The 20636-nt window shown below is 54.4% G+C and overlaps 1 protein-coding gene across 1 annotated transcript; it reads left to right on the top strand.

Annotated features, from left to right (window-relative positions):
• The first annotated feature begins 1671 nt into the window (after positions 1 to 1671).
• On the top strand, positions 1672 to 18933 carry SLC4A8 (solute carrier family 4 member 8). Its single transcript, XM_037411684.1, has 25 exons — positions 1672 to 1834; positions 6905 to 6986; positions 7636 to 7770; positions 8150 to 8285; positions 8500 to 8660; positions 9570 to 9758; positions 9956 to 10044; positions 10166 to 10323; positions 10651 to 10738; positions 11222 to 11368; positions 11519 to 11607; positions 12109 to 12283; positions 12456 to 12589; positions 13212 to 13457; positions 13559 to 13664; positions 14020 to 14181; positions 14863 to 14976; positions 15319 to 15480; positions 15992 to 16243; positions 16769 to 16837; positions 16931 to 17104; positions 17204 to 17341; positions 17719 to 17819; positions 18205 to 18308; positions 18576 to 18933. Exons 1-24 carry the CDS (start codon positions 1790 to 1792, stop codon positions 18290 to 18292), a joined length of 3240 nt encoding a protein of 1079 aa, XP_037267581.1. The 5' UTR covers positions 1672 to 1789; the 3' UTR covers positions 18293 to 18308; positions 18576 to 18933.
• Positions 18934 to 20636: the final 1703 nt, after the last annotated feature.

The raw sequence follows: 20636 nt of genomic DNA on the forward strand, positions 1-20636 counted from the left end.
GCCACCAGCGAGGACAGGAAATTGCTAATGGCTCTGTTAATTAATAACTGACCCTCTATTTTCATCTCCCATTAATGGAAGAGAAATGTTTCTTGATCCCGTTGTGTTTGGACCTGAGCTTAAAGAGGCTGAAACTGGGAGATGGAGCAAAGAACGTACATTTTCCAGCAATTCCATAATTTTCAAGTATTGCTTTTCAGAGTTTTAACTGACAGCGGTATCTTGGGCCCGTGGTTTTGGGAGGGGATTTTATGTTTCATTTAAGATTTTTTTGCCTTTCTCGGGGGAAAAACAGGCAACTGGGGCAAGTGGGAAGGGCTAAGGGGGTGATGGTTGCAGCAGGGCGATGCTGCCGGTCACCTACATGGGTGATCAGTGTGGGGGTTGAGCTCAGCTCCTCTTGAAAATATTAAATGCTTTTGGGGTTGTAGAGGACACAAAATTGGAGCGGCCAAAGCAGTCTAGAGCCCTCAACCGCTCCGGGCACACTGTGTTCCATTTTGTAAAATGCCCACTGGAGGGGGAAACACCCATTGCCCCCCCCAGCCCCCCATCTCTGACCCTTTCCTGCTGGGCAGTGGGATTTTTGGAGGAGCAAAGAGCCAGGCTGGCCCGGAGCTGGGGGCTGGGGGGTGGGGGCAGCGCTGGGCGGCTGGGGGTGGCAGGTTGGGTGGGAGGATGCTGGAGGGGGCCAGGAGGGGTGCTGGAGGGGAGCTGGGGAGATGCCAGAGGGAGCCCGGAGGGGACCAAGGGGTGATGCTGGGGGGTGAGATGCTGGAGGGGATGTTGGAGGGAGTCGAGGGGTGCTGCTGGAGGGGATTGAGGGGTGATGCTTGGGGGGAATTGAGGGGTGATACTGGGGGGGGGGGGATGCTGGAAGGGATACTGGAGGGAATTGAGGGGTGATCCTGGGGGGGGATGCTGGAAGGGATACTGGAGGGAATTGAGGGGTGATGCTGAGGGGGAGATGCTAGAGGGGGTACTGGAGAGAGTTGAGGGGTGCTGCTGGAGGGGATTGAGGGGTGCTGCTCGGGGGGAGATGCTAAAGAGGATGCTGGAGAAAATCCGGGGTGCTGCTGGAGGGGACTGAGGGGTGATGCTGGGGGGGTGCTGCTGGAGGGGATTGAGGGGTGCTGCTGGAGGGGTATCAGGGTGCTGCTGGGAGGGGAGATGCTGAAAGAGATGCTGAAGGGGATTGAGAGGTGCTGCTGGAGGGAATTGAGGGGTGATACTTGGGGGGGGGGGGATGCTGGAAGGGATACTGGAGGGAATTGAGGGGTGATGCTGAGGGGGAGATGCTAGAGGGGGTGCTGGAGGGAGTCGAGGGGTGCTGCTGGAGGTGACTGAGGGGTGCTGCTCGGGGGGAGATGCTGAAGGGGATGCTGGAGGAAATCCAGGGGTGCTGCTGGAGGGGATTGAGGGGTGCTGCTGGGGGGCAGACGCTGGAGGGGATGCTGGAGGGGGGTGCTGCTGGGGGGGTGCTGCTGGTGGGCCCCGCGGGCGATGATTCCGGAGGGGGGCCGCTCAGGTGCTGGAGGGGACGGGGCGGGGGGGGTGATGCTGGCGGGGGGCTGCCGAAGCGGGGCCGCAGCACCCCCACCGGGCGCTGCCCCCCGGCCCCCCCGGCCCTGCCTCCTCCCCCCGCCCGCCGCCTCCTCCCGGCCTGGGCGGGGTTTGGCCCCGGCGCCGGGAGATGGTGGAGCCGGTGTGAGCGGCACCGGGGCGGCAGCCGGCTGCGGCCCCCCTGGCCCCAGCCCCGGGGGGGTGCCCGGCCCCCCCCGGCCCAGCCATGCCCGCCGGCAGCAACGAGCCCGACGGGATCCTCAGCTACCAGGTGGGCGGCGGCGGCGGGGGGGGGATGCCCGGTACCCCGGGGCGGGCCGGGGCGGCCGGAGGATGCTCCGTGGCTGCTCACTGCGGCATTTCCGATGGGGGGGGGACGGGACAGGGGGAGCAGGTGGGGGGGTGCCTGGGGGAGACAAGGTGTCTGCAAGGGGAGTGCACGGGGGGGGCTGTAAGGGGCGTGCGAAGGTGGGTGAAGGCCATCTGCAAGGTGGGGGGGGGTAAGGGGGGCGGTAGTTCTCTGTAAAATGGGGTGCTGGGGGGTGCACGGGGTTGCCAGGCCTCTGAAGGGGAGTGTGAGGCATCAGCAAGGCATCTGCAAGGTGGGGGGGTGGGGGCGCAAAGGGGGGGGACGAGGGGTGCTCAAGGTGGGTGCAGGAGTGATGTGAGGAGGGGACGAAGGCACCTGCGTGTTGGGGGGCCTCCCTGACCGGCCCCCCTTGTCCCTTCGATGTGACCCCCCGGTGATGCTGCAGGCCCTCGGAGCGGGGGACAAAGGGGGCTCAGCTGTTGTCCCCACCAGAGGCTTGCATGGATGCAGCTGGTGCCGGGGTGCAGGCAGGAGGCGGCTGGGTGGTCCCCCCTCTTTCAGCATCTCCTTGTCCTGGGGAGGGCTTGTCCGACTGGCCGCTGCACCCATGGGACCCAGCTGGAGGAGCTGCTCTCAGTGGCAAATGAGAGGTGGGGTATCAATTAATCTGCCCTGAAATTACAGCTTATGGGGAAGACTGGAAGGAATTTACATGTTCCTCAGGAAGGAGTGACAGTCATGTCCTGGTGATGCTCGGCCATGAGGTGTGTTCCCCGGCCACAGCCCCACTTTGGGGCTCTGGAGACCTGTCCCCTCCCATGGCAAGCACCCGGGTCCAGTCTCTGTCACGGGTCAAATCCTGTCCCAGGAGCTGGGGGACGTTGTTGGCCACCACCATAGCAAAGGACGGAGCCACAGGGATGGTGGCTTCATCCGGGCAGGGTGGAGATGGAGAGGGGCAAGGAGGGAGTGTCCTGCTCCGCCACCAAAGCAGTCCCCCAGTTTGGTCCGTGTTACCCTCATCCCATAATAACAGTGGGATCAGTTTTATTAATTACACTACGGGTGAGATTAGTTACATTAATCCTCCCCCTCACTGCCAGGGGCCGGTTCTCCTTGCATGCAATGGGGCGAGGGGGCCAGGACATGAGGTTGGCTGGCTCATGCGATGCTTTCGGCTTCCCCCGGCACCAGGAGGACTTAGAGCCAGACCTGAACTTCTGCTTTGTGCTTTTACTCATCCTCAATTACACCAAAGCTTCCCCAGGGAAAGATTTTTCTTTCTTAACCAGAGGAGCTGCACTGAGACAGGTAAACTGAGGCAGGACACTCAAACCCCCTCTCCTGCTGGGACAAAAATATCACAGCAAAGTAATATTTTGGAGAAGTTTTCTTGAGATGGATGTGGGGAGAGGATGCACTGAGCTCATGACACCAAGGGCTTCACTGCAGCCGTGTCGATACAGGCTTTCCTCCTTTGTGCCCGTGATTTGTGATTTCATTTTTACAAGCCATAATGACTTTCAGCCTCCCAACAAAACCAGCTTCAAAGCAGCCAGCCGGAGCTTTGCGCTTAGAAAACAGTGAAGGGGAACAACTCTGGCTGCTCCAAAACTCAAAAGGGAGCGATGCAAAACTCGGCATCCCCTTTCCCAGCCCAGCTTTGATGATTTGCTGTTTTCTAGGCACCTGTCAGCAGTGGAGAAGGATGGAGAGGGAAGGCAAAGCATCTGCGAGTGCTGGTAGCCATCCTGGGATGCGGTAACTTGCTTTCTGGAGGCATCTCTCCTTCCTGCTCCATCCCATCCCAAGCCCATGGGTCCGCAGCCCCGCAGGTCTATTAAATACTTAAGTCCTCCAGCAATTTCCTCCGTGAAATAACCACTCCGAGCCCACTTGAGTGGCCTAAGCAGAACTGAGAGTTTTAAGCAGAGCTGTTGCCTTCGGTGGCATCGCCGTGCAAGGCTTGCCACCATTTCGGGGATGCTGCAATGGCCAGGGAGGGGCGGTGGGATGCTCAGAGCATCTCACCCTGGATCCAGAGGGGCCCACTTGTACCGTTTCCTCCTATTTTTGCTCCTGAAGCTTTAATACTAAAGCAGTGGGGATCCGAGCTTGGATCATGATGGGATTTTAACTGATTAGACCTCGGTGTCACCTTCCTTCGCCGTGTTATTTTACACCCAGTGTTGCCTTTCAGGGCAAGCCAGGCAGTTAACCTTTGTGCTGAGCGGCGATGGGGAGGAAGTTCATTAGAGCAAATGAATTTATAGGATGGAAATGACAGATTAGCTCAGCTTGGAAAATAAAGTAGAGCTGGAGGGAGCGAAGAGTGTCAGACCTATCGCTGCTCTGGACATTTCCGTACCGTGCCAGGACTTGGTTTGGCTGATGAGGATTTATTGGAACACCAAAGGGTTGGAGGCCGTGCCAAAGCCAGATCTTCCTGAAACGCCCTGATTTTTTGCTGGAAATTTTGATGAACATGAGTGCCACCCCATAATGGTTATGACATTTCATGACCATATAACATTTCATCCCTCACTTGTATTGTGATAGCGTGTGCTTTTTCATACGCACTAATGCTGCTTTCGCCCCAGCAGGATGTGGCGTTTACAACCCATTTCTCTATTCCAGGTAGTTTTTGCTCAAAAAAGAGCTGGTTTCTCCCCATCCACTAAGTTTTCCAAGTGGGAAGAATCTCGAGGTGCTTGGCTTTGTGTAACTGCCTGGATCCGCGTCACAGATGCTGGCTGCAGAACGGTCCCTTGTTGTGTCTCTGGAGTTGGGGTGCACTGACCTCCCCTCGGTGGGGGCTGCCCCTGTGTCCCAGGGGGCTCTGACCCCCTGACGGACCTGGAGGTTCAATTATCCCCCAAAACTGGTGACAGAAGTGAGGATGAACTGGAATGGGGGTTACAAAAAGACACTTCTGGAAGAGTTACAGGTAGCACGGCCAGGGCTCTGCTGAGGGGCTGAGCATCCCCCCAAAAAGTGGGAAAAGTCTCCCCTAAATCCAATCGGCGTTTCCCCTGAGCGCGGAAGGACGCGCAGGGGGAGATGCTCTGTGCTGAGGAGGGCTGTGGGGGGCAGGTTCAGCATCACTGGTTGGAGCACAGAGGCAAAACAGTTTCTAGGAGAGGAGACTTTCCCCATGTCACACACAAGGCGTCTAAAAGCTGCGACTCCCAAATTGCTTCGTTTATTCCCACTCTGACAGCCACATAATGCGCTCCAGCTTGCGATTTTATTTAAACGGCTATTTTATTAAAATTGCCATTTCAAGAGGTTTTATTAAGCTCTTTCATCCTGTTCCTTGGCCAAGGTTGGAGTTTGGGGGTTTTTTGGCAAATCCAGAGGGGAGCAAGATGGGTTGCTAAGAAGGGAGGGAGGCTGGCGGAGGCTGCGATCAGAGAGAGAACTGGAAAGCCACAGGCGCGCGATAATCCAGCTGCTGAGTAATGTGGGCGAATGCCGGGAGCTGCTGGGGAGGGAGCAACAAGTCGGCTCTGAAATTAGTACACGTGGACCAGCAAACTCATTTCCAGACAGGAGCGTTTCTTCCTCTCACTTGTCAAATTAACTGGTGACGTGGAGGCGTGTGCTTTCCCGAGCACCGCTGCTGCGTGGCTGCAGGTGATGCTCCTCAGGCGAAGCAGTAATTTGGGGGATGAAAAGCCGCCTTCACGTTAGCGTTTGCAGCTTAAATCATAATAAGTTGTTTATTCTCTATATTTTAATAAGTCTCCATAGGTAATGCTTTATTATTAGTACAATGGGCAGCGCATTATTTGTGGTTTTCCTTGAAAATCACAGCGCTGGTTGTTGTGGGCTGCTCCCCAGTGCCCGGTGCAGCTCTTGCTTCCAGCATTTCGTCCAACAGCCCTTTCGGTTCCCCCTTTTTCTGGGTATTTTGCTCTTCTTCAAACTTCGCTTTCAGAAATGGAGCCACTGGGTGCGCATCTCGGTGCTTATTTTGGTTGGGTTAGTTTCTGGTGGCTGTGATGACGGCCATGGGCTTGCAAAGATGAACCTCAGCAATTCAATAGTCCCAAACTTTCCCCTTCGTGCCTTTAATAGAGGAATAATTTGAAAATCAGTGAAAACTGAAGCGTGTCTGGGCACCGCGGAGTTTTTCTCTGCATGGGTAACAGGTTTTGGGTTTCTTGGATTAGTTACTGTCCACGCAGGCAAGGCAGAAGGAAGGAAGCATTGGCAGCATATTTTCTTTAGTATTTTAAGCAATTGATAGCAATTAGAAGTGCAGCCTGAAGAGGGGAAGAGAGGTATCGGGAGTCTCCAGGTGGCCCTTCTTCAAGCCGCAGGGTTTGTTGAATGCAGCAGTGCTGGTGATGCCCTTCCCTGCCCTGGTGGCAAGGGGAAAAGAGAAGCAAAAAGACTTATTTCTGTTTGCTGCTGTTGTTCTCCTTCGGCTTTTAAGGCACAAATGCTCTTCAGGGAGTGCGGCAGTGGAATTTCAGGCGAGGAGGGCATTGCTCTCAGCCCTTGGCTTTCTCAAGGAGAAAAATGACGATTTCTATGGAAAGCACCTTGTTTGCACCAAGGGAAGCCCAAGCCTCGTTGGGCTGAGGATGACGCTTCTCCTTCGGGGGCCTTTGGAGGGTGTTGGTGGCCATGTCCTGTGGCCAAGTGCCATCTAGTGAGTCCTGCAGGTATCACGTCTGGAGACTGAAACTTGCTGAGATCAAAAGTGCAGGTTTTTGTGTTTTTGTTTTTTGGTTTGTTTGTTTGTTTGTTTGTTTTGGTTTTGGTCTTTTTTTGCCTGAAACACTCATCCCTCTCCTCCTGTAGTAACTATTTCCAGAATCACACTGTAGACAACACAGGTGATGTTATAGGCTGGTTTGTTTGGGCACAGGAAGAAAAAAACCTGCTACAAGCCCATGTTCTTAGGGCTGTGCCTGCAGAGGAGTGATGCTCATGGACGCAGGGGTGGATGATGGCTGGGAGGATGGAAGGGAGCTCTGCACAGCCAGCCCCAACCTTCACCTTCTTCTCATTGCTAAGCAGAGACACGACGAAGAGGCGGTGATTGACCAGGGAAGAACGAGCAATGTTGTCAATATTCACTATGAGAAGGAGGAGCTGGAAGGTGAGTCCCTGCTGAGATCCTGGTGGAGGGACCAGCAGCCCAGCGCGTCTCCCCATTGCGCAGCGTCCCTGACACGTCCCTTGCTCAGTGCCACATCATGTGCACCAAAACGTGCTGTGCTTCCAAATAAAGCAGCACAATTATTTTCACATTTATTAGTATCACGGCTTTTGAAACAGAGGCAGAAAGTCCCCCCAGAGGCCATGGTGTGAGTTTTAGCCACGGGGCTGGATAATTCACGTCTTGTTGTCTCACAGGGACTGCTCCTGGCTTGGGGAGGTCAGGAGAATAATTTGATGGCTGCGGACGTGGGGCTGTGAAATTTTGGTGTTTTGTTCTGGAGTTCATTATCATGGCACCGATTTGATCTTCTCTTGTCACCTGGTGCCGTACAGAGATTTTGAACAGAATTACCTTCTGTCGCTGCTTAATGAGCAAGCCTGAGTGCTGTCCAGCCAAAGCTGGAATTGGAGAAGCGGTTTGATACTGCCAGGGCATTTTTAGATGGCCCAGAGCCATCACTTGTTTTTGCTTTCTTGTAGCAAAGCTCAAGTGAAATAGACTTGGAAATAAGGAAAAAAAATTAACTGGCGTCTGCGTCGACCATATCCACAATACTGAGTGCAATGCAAATGCCGCTTTTTTGCAGGACATCGGACCCTGTACGTGGGTGTGCGGATGCCGCTGGTGAGGCAGAGCCACCGGCATCACCGACCCCACAGCCAGAAGCATCGGAAACGGGAACGGGAGAAGGAGTCTGCCCCAACAGAGCAGGGATACCACTGTAAGTCCTGCCGTGGCATTTGCTAAACTCCTTGGGGCCACGTGGGTGCTGGGGTCTTCTGCAAGCAGGTCCCTGTGGCCAGGGTGTGTGGCTTGCTGTTCTGCCCAGGGAAAGCGGCTTTGTAAATTTGGGGTCATCTTCCTTAGAGGGATCCTGGCTTTAGGAATGGAAATGCGGGGGACGAAAGCAGCCCATCCTTAGCAGAGGTGGATTAGATCCTTCTCTGTGGCTGTGTGCAAGCCTGGACAGACCCCCGGGAGAGGGGCCAGCCCAGTATCCCTGGCTGACCCGGTGCCGACCCGATGCCCACTTCGCATGCGAGTGTGACAGGCTGTATTCGGGCATGGTAACGGGACCGGACTTTGTCTTCCGCCCCCAGACACCCCGTCCCAGAGGGTGCAGTTCATCCTCGGGACCGAGGAGGACGAGCAGCACGTCCCTCATGACTTGTTCACCGAGCTGGATGAGATCTGCATGAAAGAGGGCAAAGATGCCGAGTGGAAGGAGACGGCCAGGTAAATCCCTGCTGCTGGCTGTGGTGGGAGAGGAGTCCCCATGCCGGCAGTGCCTGTGGGCTCTGCCTTCTGCTCTCCGGCACACAAAGCTTTTGCACCCACCGGTGCCGATGTGAGGAGCCTCTTTCTCTTGCCACCCCATAGCTCTATCAAAGGGGTTGCAGAGCTGAGGCTGTTTTCTTGCAATGGAGCTGATCGCACCCGATGTCCGCAGGTGGCTGAAGTTTGAGGAGGACGTGGAAGACGGCGGCGAGCGCTGGAGCAAGCCCTACGTGGCCACGCTGTCCTTGCACAGCCTCTTTGAGCTGAGGAGCTGCCTCATCAACGGGACGGTGCTGCTGGACATCTGCGCCAACAGCATCGAAGAGATTGCCGGTATCGTGGGCGCTGCATCGCTTTGGGAACAGCCAAGCTTGGCTCGCCACAGTGCCCTTCACTCCTGAACCAAACCCTGCCCTACTGGCGGGTCCTTCCCCAGAAGTCCCACTGTGTTTTTAAGTCATGACTTGGTTTTGGGTGTACACTGGGTGTGCAGTAGCTGCACCAGCTTTTTCTTCCACTATGGGATCCTTCTGAAAGCCATCTGTGTGGTTAGAGAAGTGGTTAGAGAATATTCTCCAGCCATAAAGGACTGTCTGTCAGGGCTTAGCTCTCAGAAACACAGAGTCTGCCTAAGAGCTGAACCTCATAAAATCAGCTATTTATTACAAGCCATTTCCTCATGTTCTTTTTTTTTTTTTTTTCCCCTTAATGTCCAGGAATTAAGAGATTTAAAGACAGATTTTATCTGGCAGATGACCAAACAGAGTATTTCTGTGGGGAAGAGAATTGAAATAATTGAAAAAGCAGCTTTGGAGAAATTATCTTTGACTGGCAGGTCTCCATTCAGCCCTTTCAAGGACTGGAGAAGTAGGAGCCGTTCATAGCACATTTCTCCCTGGGCTCAGCAATTTGCAGTCAATCGGCCAAGGAAACTCTGGGAAAGCCTGTGCTATCGAGTGCTTAGGGCTCGGTTAAATGTGTAGAGTCAGACAGAAAGGCCAGACAGGGCAAGAAAATTGCATTATTTAGAATGGGAAATAATTATCTTAGCGGAATGATGAATAAACACTTTGATGATGGCTTTTAGCAAAAGACGATTCCTGCTTTCGCTGCAAAGGCTGAACTGTATTAAAATGCCCTGGCGTTAGGATCACCTGCGTGGCACAGCCATTGCTGGGGGCTTTGGGGCCAGGTCTTGGGGGGTTTCTGCTCTGACGGCTTCATTTGCCTTTGCCATCCCAGATATGATCCTGGGCCAGCAAGAGCAGTCCGCGGAATTTGATGAGCACATGCGGGCAAGAGTTCGAGATGTCCTTTTGAAGAAGCATCACCATCAGAACGAGAAGAAAAGAAACAACCTTCTCCCCATTGTCCGCTCATTTGCTGATGTGAGCAAGAAGCAGTCAGACCTGCACCTCCTCGACAGGCCAGGTCAGGGTTCCTGGAGGGTTTGGCACCAGGTGAGGGTTCCTGGAGGGTTTGGCACCAGGAGAGGGTTTCTGCCGGGCTTTGGCACCAGGTGAAGGTTTCTGCTGGGCTTTGGCCCCATTAGACTTGTCCTGGCAAAGGAGAAGCATCCCAGCTGGTCCTTGCCTGTCTTTCTGAGTGTCTTTTCTTTTTCCTACCAGCCCAAACACTCACCCCGCATCCTTCTCCCACCACGGCAGAAGCTAAAAATGGGGTGAACCACGAGACCAACATAACGGATTTAAGCAAGGTGAGACACTCGTAGCTTTCTTATGCTGCTTGGGCCAGATTTGCTGTTGCAGACTTGGCTGGAGAGGGTGCTGTGGGCTTTGCCTTTGGGTAATGGCCTGAAAATTGCGTGTCGTGCCCAGGCGGAGCTGCACTTCATGAAGAAAATTCCCACCGGGGCTGAAGCGTCCAACGTGCTCGTGGGAAACCTGGATTTCCTTCACCAGCCCATCGTGGCGTTTGTCCGCCTGACCCCGGCTGTCCTCCTCTCGGGCATGACGGAAGTTCCCATCCCAACCAGGTCTGAACGAGAAGCACAAAGTTTTGATTTGAAGAAAAACTAACAACACAACTCCTATTTGCGCGCCTCTGGCGTCGTCCCACTCCCATCTCCTTTCCTTTGTTCCTCCCTTCCCTGCTGTGTCTTTCATACCCATTGGCCAATTTTACGGGAAGTTGGCCCAAAAATTAAATTTGCGATCGGTTTTGATGCATTTCAAAGTCATTGCGGAGTCGGTGAGCCTCCGTGTCCCCTCTTGTGCTCCGGCCTGGGAGCTCCCGGTGGTTTCCTCGGGTTCTCTTTGAGCAAGGACACGTTCTTCTGCCTCATTTTGTTTTTCTTGCCCAGGTTCCTGTTTGTTTTGCTGGGACCAGAAGGAAAAGCCCACCAGTACCATGAGATTGGCAGGGCCATGGCTACTATCATGACAGATGAGGTGCGACGAGATAAGAGATATGAATAATTTCTTCACCTCTCCTGTCTCTCTAGTAGCAAGAAGAGCTGTAGCTGCCCCAGCCACCTGCAGCTCTCCAAGTACCCTCCCTTTGTTCGCACCCCAAAGCGAGCGGGTCGATTTGCACCACCCCACATCCTGGAGGCTGAAATCCCCCCCGCGATGCATCCTGCACCTCATCCTTCTCCCCGGGGTCCCCAGCGCACTGTCCCCAGTGGTGGCATGGCCAGGGCCAGTACACCTTCTCCTCTTTAAGCAAAAGGCTGCGCTGTGCCATGGGGGATGGGGGCCTCGTGGAGGAGATAACTACAAGGACCACATTGCAGGTTTTTGCTTTTGGGGGAATATTTCCTGACATTCCCAGCGGGAAACGGGGAAATTCTCTTGCATTTAGCCAAGAGCTTATTGCACTGATAGGACATCGGAGATGGGTTGTCCTCTGACCACGCTGTCTCCTCTCGGCAGGTTTTCCATGACGTTGCTTATAAAGCCAAGAACCGGGCTGACCTTGTGGCTGGTGTGGACGAGTTCCTGGATCAGGTCACGGTCTTGCCGCCAGGAGAGTGGGATCCATCAATCCGAATCGAGCCCCCAAAAAACGTCCCTTCGCAGGTGGGTGCTGCGACGGAGGGTGGTGCAAGGGGGACGGGCAGGATGGCAGCCCAGATCCTCAAGGTCCCAGTTTGACACAGTACCCAGACCAGAAGGAAAAGAAGCTGGTGGTTACCGACACACACCTTCAGCTCACTTCCATTTGAACAGGAGAAACGGAAGATACCAGGAGCTCTCGATGACCATGCGCACAGCAAGCCGGAGAAGCACAGCGGCCCTGAACTGGAGCGGACGGGAAGGTGTGAGCTTTCATAGTTCGGGGATTTTTCTCTTTGCCTCTCAAATCTGAGCATGCCCTTTCTCTTCTAGCAGGGCCTGGGGCTGCGTGGGTGCAGTGAAGGGGCTCCACAGCACCAGCGTGGTCCCCTGGGCTGGGCGGGTGGGAGATGGGGGCAGCCAGGCTCAGCCGCAGCATCGTTGCACTCAGGTGTTCTGGATTTGGGTGGCGGCAGATGCATAAATACCTCCAAGGTGGAGTTCTGCTGCTTCTCACAGCGAGGGGCTGCTGCAGTAAGAGGGGATGGGCTCTCAGCTTGGGTCCTTTTTCTTTCTGTTGGAGATGGTGGGGTTTTTTTGTGTGCCTGGGTGCCCAGGGGCCACACCGTGGGGTGAAGGCAAGTGCTGCTTCTCAGCAAGGACAGTTGTTCCTCTCGGCTTGTGGTTGCCCTTCTGCAGCAAAGCAAACTCCATGTGCTCTTCCAAGAGACGAGCCTACAGATGTTTTATTTTCCTTCCTCCAGGCTCTTTGGGGGTTTGGTCCTGGATGTGAAGCGGAAAGCCCCATGGTTCTGGAGTGACTTTCAGGATGGTCTGAGCCTGCAGTGCCTGGCATCCTTCCTCTTCCTCTACTGTGCCTGCATGTCCCCTGTCATCACCTTTGGGGGGCTGCTGGGGGAGGCAACCAACGGCCACATAGTGAGCACCTCTCTCTGTTGGGTGGCGTGGGGGAGGATAAAAATAATGGAAAAGGCCTTGCTGCAGTGACTTTGCTTTGGATTTTTTTGGGGGCGCTTTTTTTGTGGTTTTTTTTGTTTCCCCCAGTGGCTAGTGATTTCTTTCCTCACTGCTGCCTCTCTTCCCCGGGCAGAGTGCCATGGAGTCGCTGCTGGGTGCATCCATGACCGGCGTGGTGTATTCCCTCTTTGCCGGGCAACCTCTCACCATCCTTGGCAGCACTGGACCCGTCCTTGTGTTTGAGAAGATCCTCTACAAATTTTGCAAGTAAGGCTGGGTGCTGCGAGAGCCTTTCAGTAGAAGGCAGTGATGGAGAAAAGATGTTTTTCCTAGTGGTAGTTGTTAGAGTGGTCTTCTGTGTCCTGGGCATCACATGCTGCTGCTTTAGCATGTGATACGGTGCAAGAGCCCTGGGTCTCCGAAGGATGGGTGGGATTGTTTGGGGATTTTAAGGTTCAAGTGAAGCAGTGGGAGCAGGAGGAGGAACCACAGGGATGTGGAGTCCCGAGGTGGGCTGCACAAGGACGAGGAGGTGATCCCCTCTGGTTTGGGAATGAGGGAAAACCAGCTGGTCTTGATCGTAGGGCATCAGGGTGATCCTGATGATCCATCAGGGAGACCACCTTCCGCAAGAGGGACCTGACCTCAGTTAGCCTCCAAGGCGTTAACTCAAGAGAATTGTTCAATAATGATAATGAAATATGGGCCTCTCTGGTGGCCCCCACCGCGCACCACAGCCCTGGGGCGGTCTGTAGTAGCACGTGGAAGGTGCATTTACCACGCGCAGCCTTGACACGCTCGGAAATGGCTCCCCGTTTTCCCTGAAGGCAGGCAGGGCTCAGAGCCTCTTGCTGGTCTTTCCACCCTTTGTCCTGGTTTGGTTTCCCAGGGAGTACACGCTCTCCTATCTCTCCCTGCGGGCGTGCATTGGGCTGTGGACTGCCTTCTTCTGCATCGTGCTGGTGGCCACCGACGCCAGCTCTTTGGTGTGCTACATCACCCGCTTCACCGAAGAAGCCTTTGCCTCCCTCATCTGCATCATCTTCATCTACGAGGCGCTAGAGAAGCTGAGTCACCTGCGAGAGACCTACCCTGTGCACATGCACAGCAAGCTTGACTTCCTCACCACCTACTAGTGGGTTTTTCCCCCTAAAATGCCGCTGCCCCTTGGCAGGGGCTCAGGGCTGCACCTCCATCGCCTTTCCCTTACCCCTCTCTTGACCTCTCTCCTCCCAGCTGTAAGTGCGAGGCACCAATTCATCCCAGCAATGACACCCTGCGTTTCTGGGACAGCAACAAGATCGATGTGTCTGGCATCACCTGGGAAAATCTCACGGTGTCTGTAAGTGCCCCGAGCCACCGCTTCCTCGCGCTGCGGCCGCGGGGTGCACGAGCGTTTGCGTGGTGCAAAAGCCAGAGCCCTTCAGGTGATGATGGGCTTCCAACCGTGCCAGCGCTGCTCTGAAAAGTCATTGCTAAATGTAACGTGTGGTGGTAACCCGCTTGGTTCCGCGAAGGAGAGAGTCTGCCTTGTCCAGTCCACCTTGTCCCCAGCATCACTGGGATGTAACTGTCCTTCTGGAAGCAGCAGGCACAAGGTCATGGCCCTTGGAGCAGGATCCTCAGAAGCCCCTGGTTATCGAGGCTGTCTTGCTGCTCATGTGCTGCCATTGTGTCCTGACGCTCTGTTTCTCCAGGAATGCCGGCATCTGCGTGGTGAGTTTCAAGGACCTGCCTGTGGACACAACGGCCCCTACGCGCCTAACGTCCTCTTCTGGTGCTGCATTCTCTTCTTCTCCACCTTCGTCCTGTCGAGCTTATTGAAGAAGTTCAAGACCAGCCGCTACTTCCCAACCAAAGTAGGTGGAAGATGGTGGCCAGCAGCAGTGTCCACGCTCATTTCCCAAGGTGGCTTTCCTGGAGCACTGAGCAGTATTTGCCACCACTTGGTCAAGCTGGGAAACGTTGACGTTGAAGGCCAAGCGCTCCTTCAGCCTGGATGGTCCTCGCGCGTTCCCGAGAGCGCAGCGTGACTGTCGCAGTTCCCACCTGCCCCACGACCTGCCCCAGAGGGCATTTTTTCCTTGGGCAATGGGAAATCAGGCCCTCCAAAGTTTGGTGGTCTGGTCGGGGTTTTTCTCCCACCTTCTCTGCGTTATGTGCTCAAGTTGCCTTCGATGAGGAGCTGCACAAACCCCGCTACTTCTTCCTCTTGAGGAACAAATGATGCTGTGGTGCCTTACCCCCATTTTAGCTGAGTGTGGCTGTGGTGGCAGACATCTGTTTTCCTTTTTAAAAAATTTTTTTTTAAGGTTGTTTTTAGAAAAACCTTTTTCAACCTAAGAAAACTTCCTTTGTGGCCTGGCAGCAGATCTCACAGGACAAATGCAGCAACAATGTGTAACCAAGGGATCTGGCTGCACGTCCTCAGGGTGGTGGGGTTGTTACCCAGCCCTAACATCCCTGATGTCCCAAGCTCTTCCGTCTCCCATCATGGCCCTGTTTGTGATGCCCCTTTCCGCTCTGCTTTCTTGCCCCAGGTACGGTCCATGGTGAGTGACTTTGCGGTTTTCCTCACCATCGTCATCATGGTGCTCATTGACTTTGCGATTGGGATCCCATCACCGAAGCTCCACGTCCCCCATATGTTCAAGGTAACGGGGTGTTTTGGCATGGTGGAGCTGTTTTCAGCCCTTGGGGGTACCACAAGGTGATGCTGGGGCAGGACAGGGCTGAGTCTGGAGGAGATGGTGCTGGTGTGACCATCTCCTCTTCCAGCTCCAAGGGCTTCGTTTCCTCCTGGAAATGAGGAGACGGCCCCAACAGTAGATACCTATGGGAGAAGTATCTGCCGGTGCTTGCAAAGAGGACGCTGGCGCTGCTGAACCCCAGGGAGAGACCGAGCTGGGAGGTGCCCTGACATGGGGGTGCAGAAAATGACCCCTACCCCAGGCCAAAGCAGCAGAGATGCCGCTGATGCGTGTGCTTTGTTGCAGCCGACCAGAGATGACCGTGGGTGGTTCATCAACCCCATAGGACCAAACCCATGGTGGACGGTGTTGGCTGCGCTGATCCCAGCTCTGCTGTGCACCATCTTGATATTCATGGACCAGCAGATCACGGCTGTGATTGTGAACAGGAAGGAGCACAGGCTGAAGGTAAGGGGCTGCAAGAGATGACCCTGTCCCCAACCCGGTGCGGGCTGCACGTATGGGGAGAAGCTGCTATTCCAGCTGCTTTGTGAGGGCATTGCTCCAGGGCAGGCTGCTCCCCGGGGTTAATGGTGGCAGAGGGAGCTAAAGGCAGGGGAGCTCTGAGGAGCAATCTTTTGGAGGAGCAAATGAATCTTAGAGCAACATGGAAGACCGTTTTTTGTTTTAAAATGTCAGCAGCAGCTGGGGGAACAAAACACTTGGAGCTGCCAGGGATAATGCAAGTGGATGAAATTTCCTTATGAGTGGAAAACCCCAGTCTCTCTGTCTGAGCTCCTGCCAGATTGTCATGCAAGGTGCTTGCACAAAGACTGGATAGATCCGGGTTTGTTTCCCGTTCTTGTTTTACATCTCCAAGAAGTTGGCTTGGTGCTCAAGTAGGGTTTGAATGTGACTTGTGATGTTATCCCTGCTCCTGTGCCGTGGGATGCTCTGCTGCTTGTTTTGCTCCCCGCAGAAAGGATGTGGGTACCACCTGGACCTTTTCATGGTGGCTGTGATGCTGGGGGTGTGCTCCGTGATGGGGCTGCCCTGGTTTGTGGCTGCGACCGTCCTGTCCATCACCCACGTGAACAGCCTCAAAGTAGAGTCTGACTGCTCGGCTCCAGGAGAACAACCCAAGTTTTTGGGGATACGAGAGCAGAGGGTCACTGGCTTGATGATCTTTGTGCTCATGGGCTGCTCGGTCTTCTTCACTTCTGTGTTGAAGGTAAGAGGAGAAGGCAAAATGCCCAACACCCGCGAGAGTTTTGGAGGTTATACAGAGCTAGTCCCCTCTAGCTCTTTGGAGCAGTGGAGCGGAGGAGGTGGTGATCCCAGCGCTTGGGGCTTGACCCATGGTGGGACCAGCTCAGTTATGCTTTCCAGCACCCGTCTGTGTTCCTCCCAGAGAGTCATCTCATCTCTGGGCTCAAAGTAGGGGCGTTGCTTTTGCATGTTGCTGCAAGAGGACGTAGAAATGTTTTTCTACCGTCACATGGGTGAAATGGCCTATTTTCCTCCTACCTGTCTGGAAAATAGGATTATTCTGATGAAGTGTAGCTCAAAACTTCAGCCTAAAGCAGAGCTTTAGCTCACTGGCACAAACCTAATCCATGATGGTTACAGTCCGGCACATCTGGAGCCCTGTGGGAACTGGAAAGCTTTAGGCAGTCTTAGGCGGTGCCTGTAGAAGGCAGTGGTGATACTGACAACGCAATTTAAACCAACAGCTTATTGCATTCTTTTTTCCCAGTTTATACCAATGCCTGTGCTTTATGGTGTCTTCCTCTACATGGGCGTATCGTCGCTCAGAGGAATTCAGGTACGGCCTTGTTGACAGCATGCAGCGTGTCCGCTCCCTGCTATTTCTTCTCCATGGCAGCAGGAAACAAGCAGCATCACTTTTATTTTGCAGTTCTTCGATCGCTTGAAGCTGTTTTGGATGCCAGCAAAACACCAGCCAGATTTCATCTACCTGCGGCACGTCCCCTTGCGAAAGGTGCATCTCTTCACCGTGATCCAGCTGATCTGCCTCGTCCTGCTCTGGGCCATCAAGGCATCCCGTGCCGCCATCATCTTTCCCATGATGGTAAGCGCTGGGGCTGCTGGGCGTCGGGATGCTTGCGGCATTGGAGTGAGGTGTAGCATCACCTCTGGCCTCACCGTATCTCCCCTTTTATTCGGGAAGGTGCTGGCTCTCGTTTTTGTCCGGAAAGTGATGGATCTCTGCTTCTCGAAGCGAGAGCTCAGCTTTCTGGATGACCTTATGCCAGAAAGCAAGAAGAAGAAGTTGGATGATGCCAAAAATGAAGCCAAAGAAGAAGAGGTAACACTTGCTGGGGCTGGACACCTCCCTTGGGCTGTGAGATTTGCTTGTTTCTGTCGCAGTTTGTCTTTAAAAAATGTTGGGGGAAGATCGGAAGGAAATAGAAATAGATCCTAATAGTCAGGATCCCACCTCGTAACCATCTTTTCTGAAATTAGCGGTGAGTTGAACGGTTGAATAGAGGTATGATTTTTCAAATGAGCCTTATGATGAAGATGGTGATTAGTATTATGATGGAAAGCTTTGCTCCTAGTAGTGTTTTTACACGGCTGCCCCGTGTCAGGAGGAGAGGGCAGGATGCAATGTTTTTACGGGGTGTTTCGTTGATCTCCACTTTGATCAAAGACACAGAACTTGATTTGTCCCTTCTTGGGCAGGAGTCCCAGAAGATGATGGAAGCTGCTGCTGCTGCAAATTCAGTTCAGCTGAAACTGGGGAAGACCAGCGACTCTGCTATCCCAAAGCCAAGCAGTGACAGGTAAAGCCTCGCCAAGTGCCAGGACCCTTGGCAAGATGAGTTTGGCCAGGTTTCTCCACTTGCATCTTTACTGAGGAACCCACAGAAACCAGCAGTCGGCTTGGGTGGAAAAGTTTTTACGGGCAGGGCTGCAGGAGGTGAACGCAGGGCTCAGACCCCAAGCAGAGCGGCCTCAGGATTTGTGTTTGACCCCAGTAAGAGCCTTTGCACAGAGCTGCTGCTCTGCAGCTCTCAGGCTTATCCCCCAAATTGCCTTGTCCAGCAAAACCTCCTGTGCTTCTGTGGAGCGTCGGCACTCTGGGCCCCCCTGTTCTTGCTGATGCTAATGCACTTGGTGGCATCAGTTCCCGTAATCATGGAGTGTTATGCAAACTATTTATTGCAGGGCTGATCCTTCAGAGATTAATATCTCCGATGAGATGGCAAAAACGACCGTATGGAAGGCTCTCACTATGAACACGGAAACACTCTGAATCCAGGAGGAAACAGGTAAATGAAGGCATGTGACCATAACAATGCTCCTCTGCAAGCAGTGGTACATGCCTGTGGTTTTCCTGTGCTTTGGCCAGCAGTGCTGGGAGCAGGCAGCAAGTACCACGGCACGCAAACCAGCTCCTCTCTGCTGGATGGTCCCTTGAACAGGGCTGGATCAGCTGCAGCTGGCACATCTTCCACTGATGATGCTCTCTTTTTTTTTTTTTTTTTTTTTTCTCTCCCCCCCCCCCCCCCCCCCCCCCCCCCTGTTTTTCTGTTTAGGAGCCTTGACTTTGAAGGAGAGGAGTGAGAATGTGACTCAGGGATGTGCCAACGCAGACACGGGGAGAGATGGCTTATTTTCCGTTGGAGGATTCCCATTAAAGCCATGCAGATGTTTTCAATTGTCCTTGGTGTGCTTCAGGCATTCAGTATCTCTAGACCAGCAAACTGAGGTGCACATCACAGTCAGTGGGAGTTCGGTGTTGTTAAGCCTCCGTGTGTACGTGTGTGTGTTGTTGCAGTTTTGTAGTGGTAGAGGGACTGCTACCGCTTTATCATTCAGTGCTATTTTTTTAATATCTAATTCCTCCTCTCCTTTCTCATTTTTCAAAATATAAACTCTGACTGTACAAAATAATTGTATCTGATGCGTTGTCTGCTTTCTTCTTCATTACCAAGTCTTTGGTCTGGTTTGGGGTCCTTGCTTTAATATACTCTTAGGTCTCTTAGTGAGATGATGCCCCCCATCGTGGGGCAGCGTAGGGAGGGTCTGAGCAGCTGGGCTAAAGCAAAGGAAGAGCATTTGCTCTGTGCTCCAGTTTCGCACTGGTTTGCTTTGGGTGGGTTTTTTTGGTTTTGTTTTTGTGGGGGTTGTTTTGTGTTCGTTTTTTTTTTGTTGTTGTTTGGTTTTGGTTTTGGTTTTTTTTGCTTTGGCTCTGCCACCAGCCTGGAAGTGGCAAATGCCGAAATGCCACCTTCTTGTCCCCTAGCTGTGTCAGGGAGCACTTAAAATCCAACACCTTGAATAGACTGTATGGTCGTGGGAGTGGCCAAGTGGGACCTGGGTCTTTGCCCCTGGGCTGCCTCCTCCATCCTTCCTCCAGTTTCCTTTCTTTTGTATCGCTGGGACTTGTGTCTTTTTGTTTACTTCTGTCCTTGCAAAGTCCCTTCTCTTGCAGGGTAGGATGAACCGGGAGGAAAGTGGGAAGGTGCCTTTTCCTGCCCCCTTTCCCTGCTGCCTTGCAGGAAGAAACTGTTGAGCAGAGATGGGTTTTGCACACTCTGCATTTTGGGTGTGTGTGTTGGGCTGTGGTGTCACCACACGCACTATGTGGTCGAGTTGGGTGGCCGTGGAGCCGGGAGGAGAGGACAAAGCAGGAAAAAAAAGTCCCTTTGCAGCCCTCTACCTTGCTGTGGGCTCAGCACATGGTCCAGGTTCTCCCCTGCCCAGCTGGGAGGGGGGTGCACGACCCCTCCTGCCATCAGCTTGTCCCATCTGCTGCAGGACCCTTTTTGGAGGGTTGGTTTGATGCGCAGCAGCGAGGGGTTGCACCTTGGGAAGGGAAAGAAAAGATGAAATTGCTCGGTCAGGATGAGAGCGGCAGGTCACCCAGCAGGGCAAAACCCACACTGCTCTCGGGGGGGGGGGGGGGGGGGGGGGAGCGTCTGCAGAGCTGTAGTTTGACTGTCAGAGGAAGAAACTATTTTGAGGAGTTTTAGCCCTTTAAAAAGGAGGGGAGGAGGGGAAAAAAGGCTTGGGGGAAGGGAGCGGGCAGAGCCTGGGCTTGCTCGGTGATCGCCCTCCCTCCTGCGCCTGGCTCCGAGCGCGGCGCTGCGAGCTGCTGCCTCCGCCGCCGGGGGAGGATCCCGCTGGAGGAGATCCCTGATCCCTCCGCCGCTGGGAAATCCACTTGAGTTCCCATGGAGGGACAGGCACGAAGGCAGCGACCTGCCGCGGGGGTGCTGGGTGGTCGTGGTCCCAGTCCTGCCCCTCAGACGCACTGGCTGGGCTTCACTACAGACAGCTTTGCTTTTCCCTTTTATTTTGTTTTTCCCTGTGGAAGAGAGGAGGGCTGGGGGCTGCGCTCCCCCCCGGGGCGGGGGCTGGGGGCTGCGCTCCCCCCCGGGGCGGGGGCTGGGGGCTGCGCTCCCCCCCGGGGCGGGGGCTGGGGGCTGCGCTCCCCCCCCGGGGGCTGGGGCCGTGTTCAGCACGTGCCAGGCGCCCCCCTGCAAGGAAGGGGGTTCAATGCGGCGCCGGGGTGCGGGTCTGCGCGGGTGGGCATCGCCCCTGGGCTCAGGGAAAAGCAAACGAGGGTCCTCGGGGTGCCCCAGTGCAGCTGT

This window comes from Falco rusticolus, chromosome 19, assembly GCF_015220075.1.
Source record: "Falco rusticolus isolate bFalRus1 chromosome 19, bFalRus1.pri, whole genome shotgun sequence".
Lineage (NCBI taxonomy): Eukaryota > Metazoa > Chordata > Aves > Falconiformes > Falconidae > Falco > Falco rusticolus.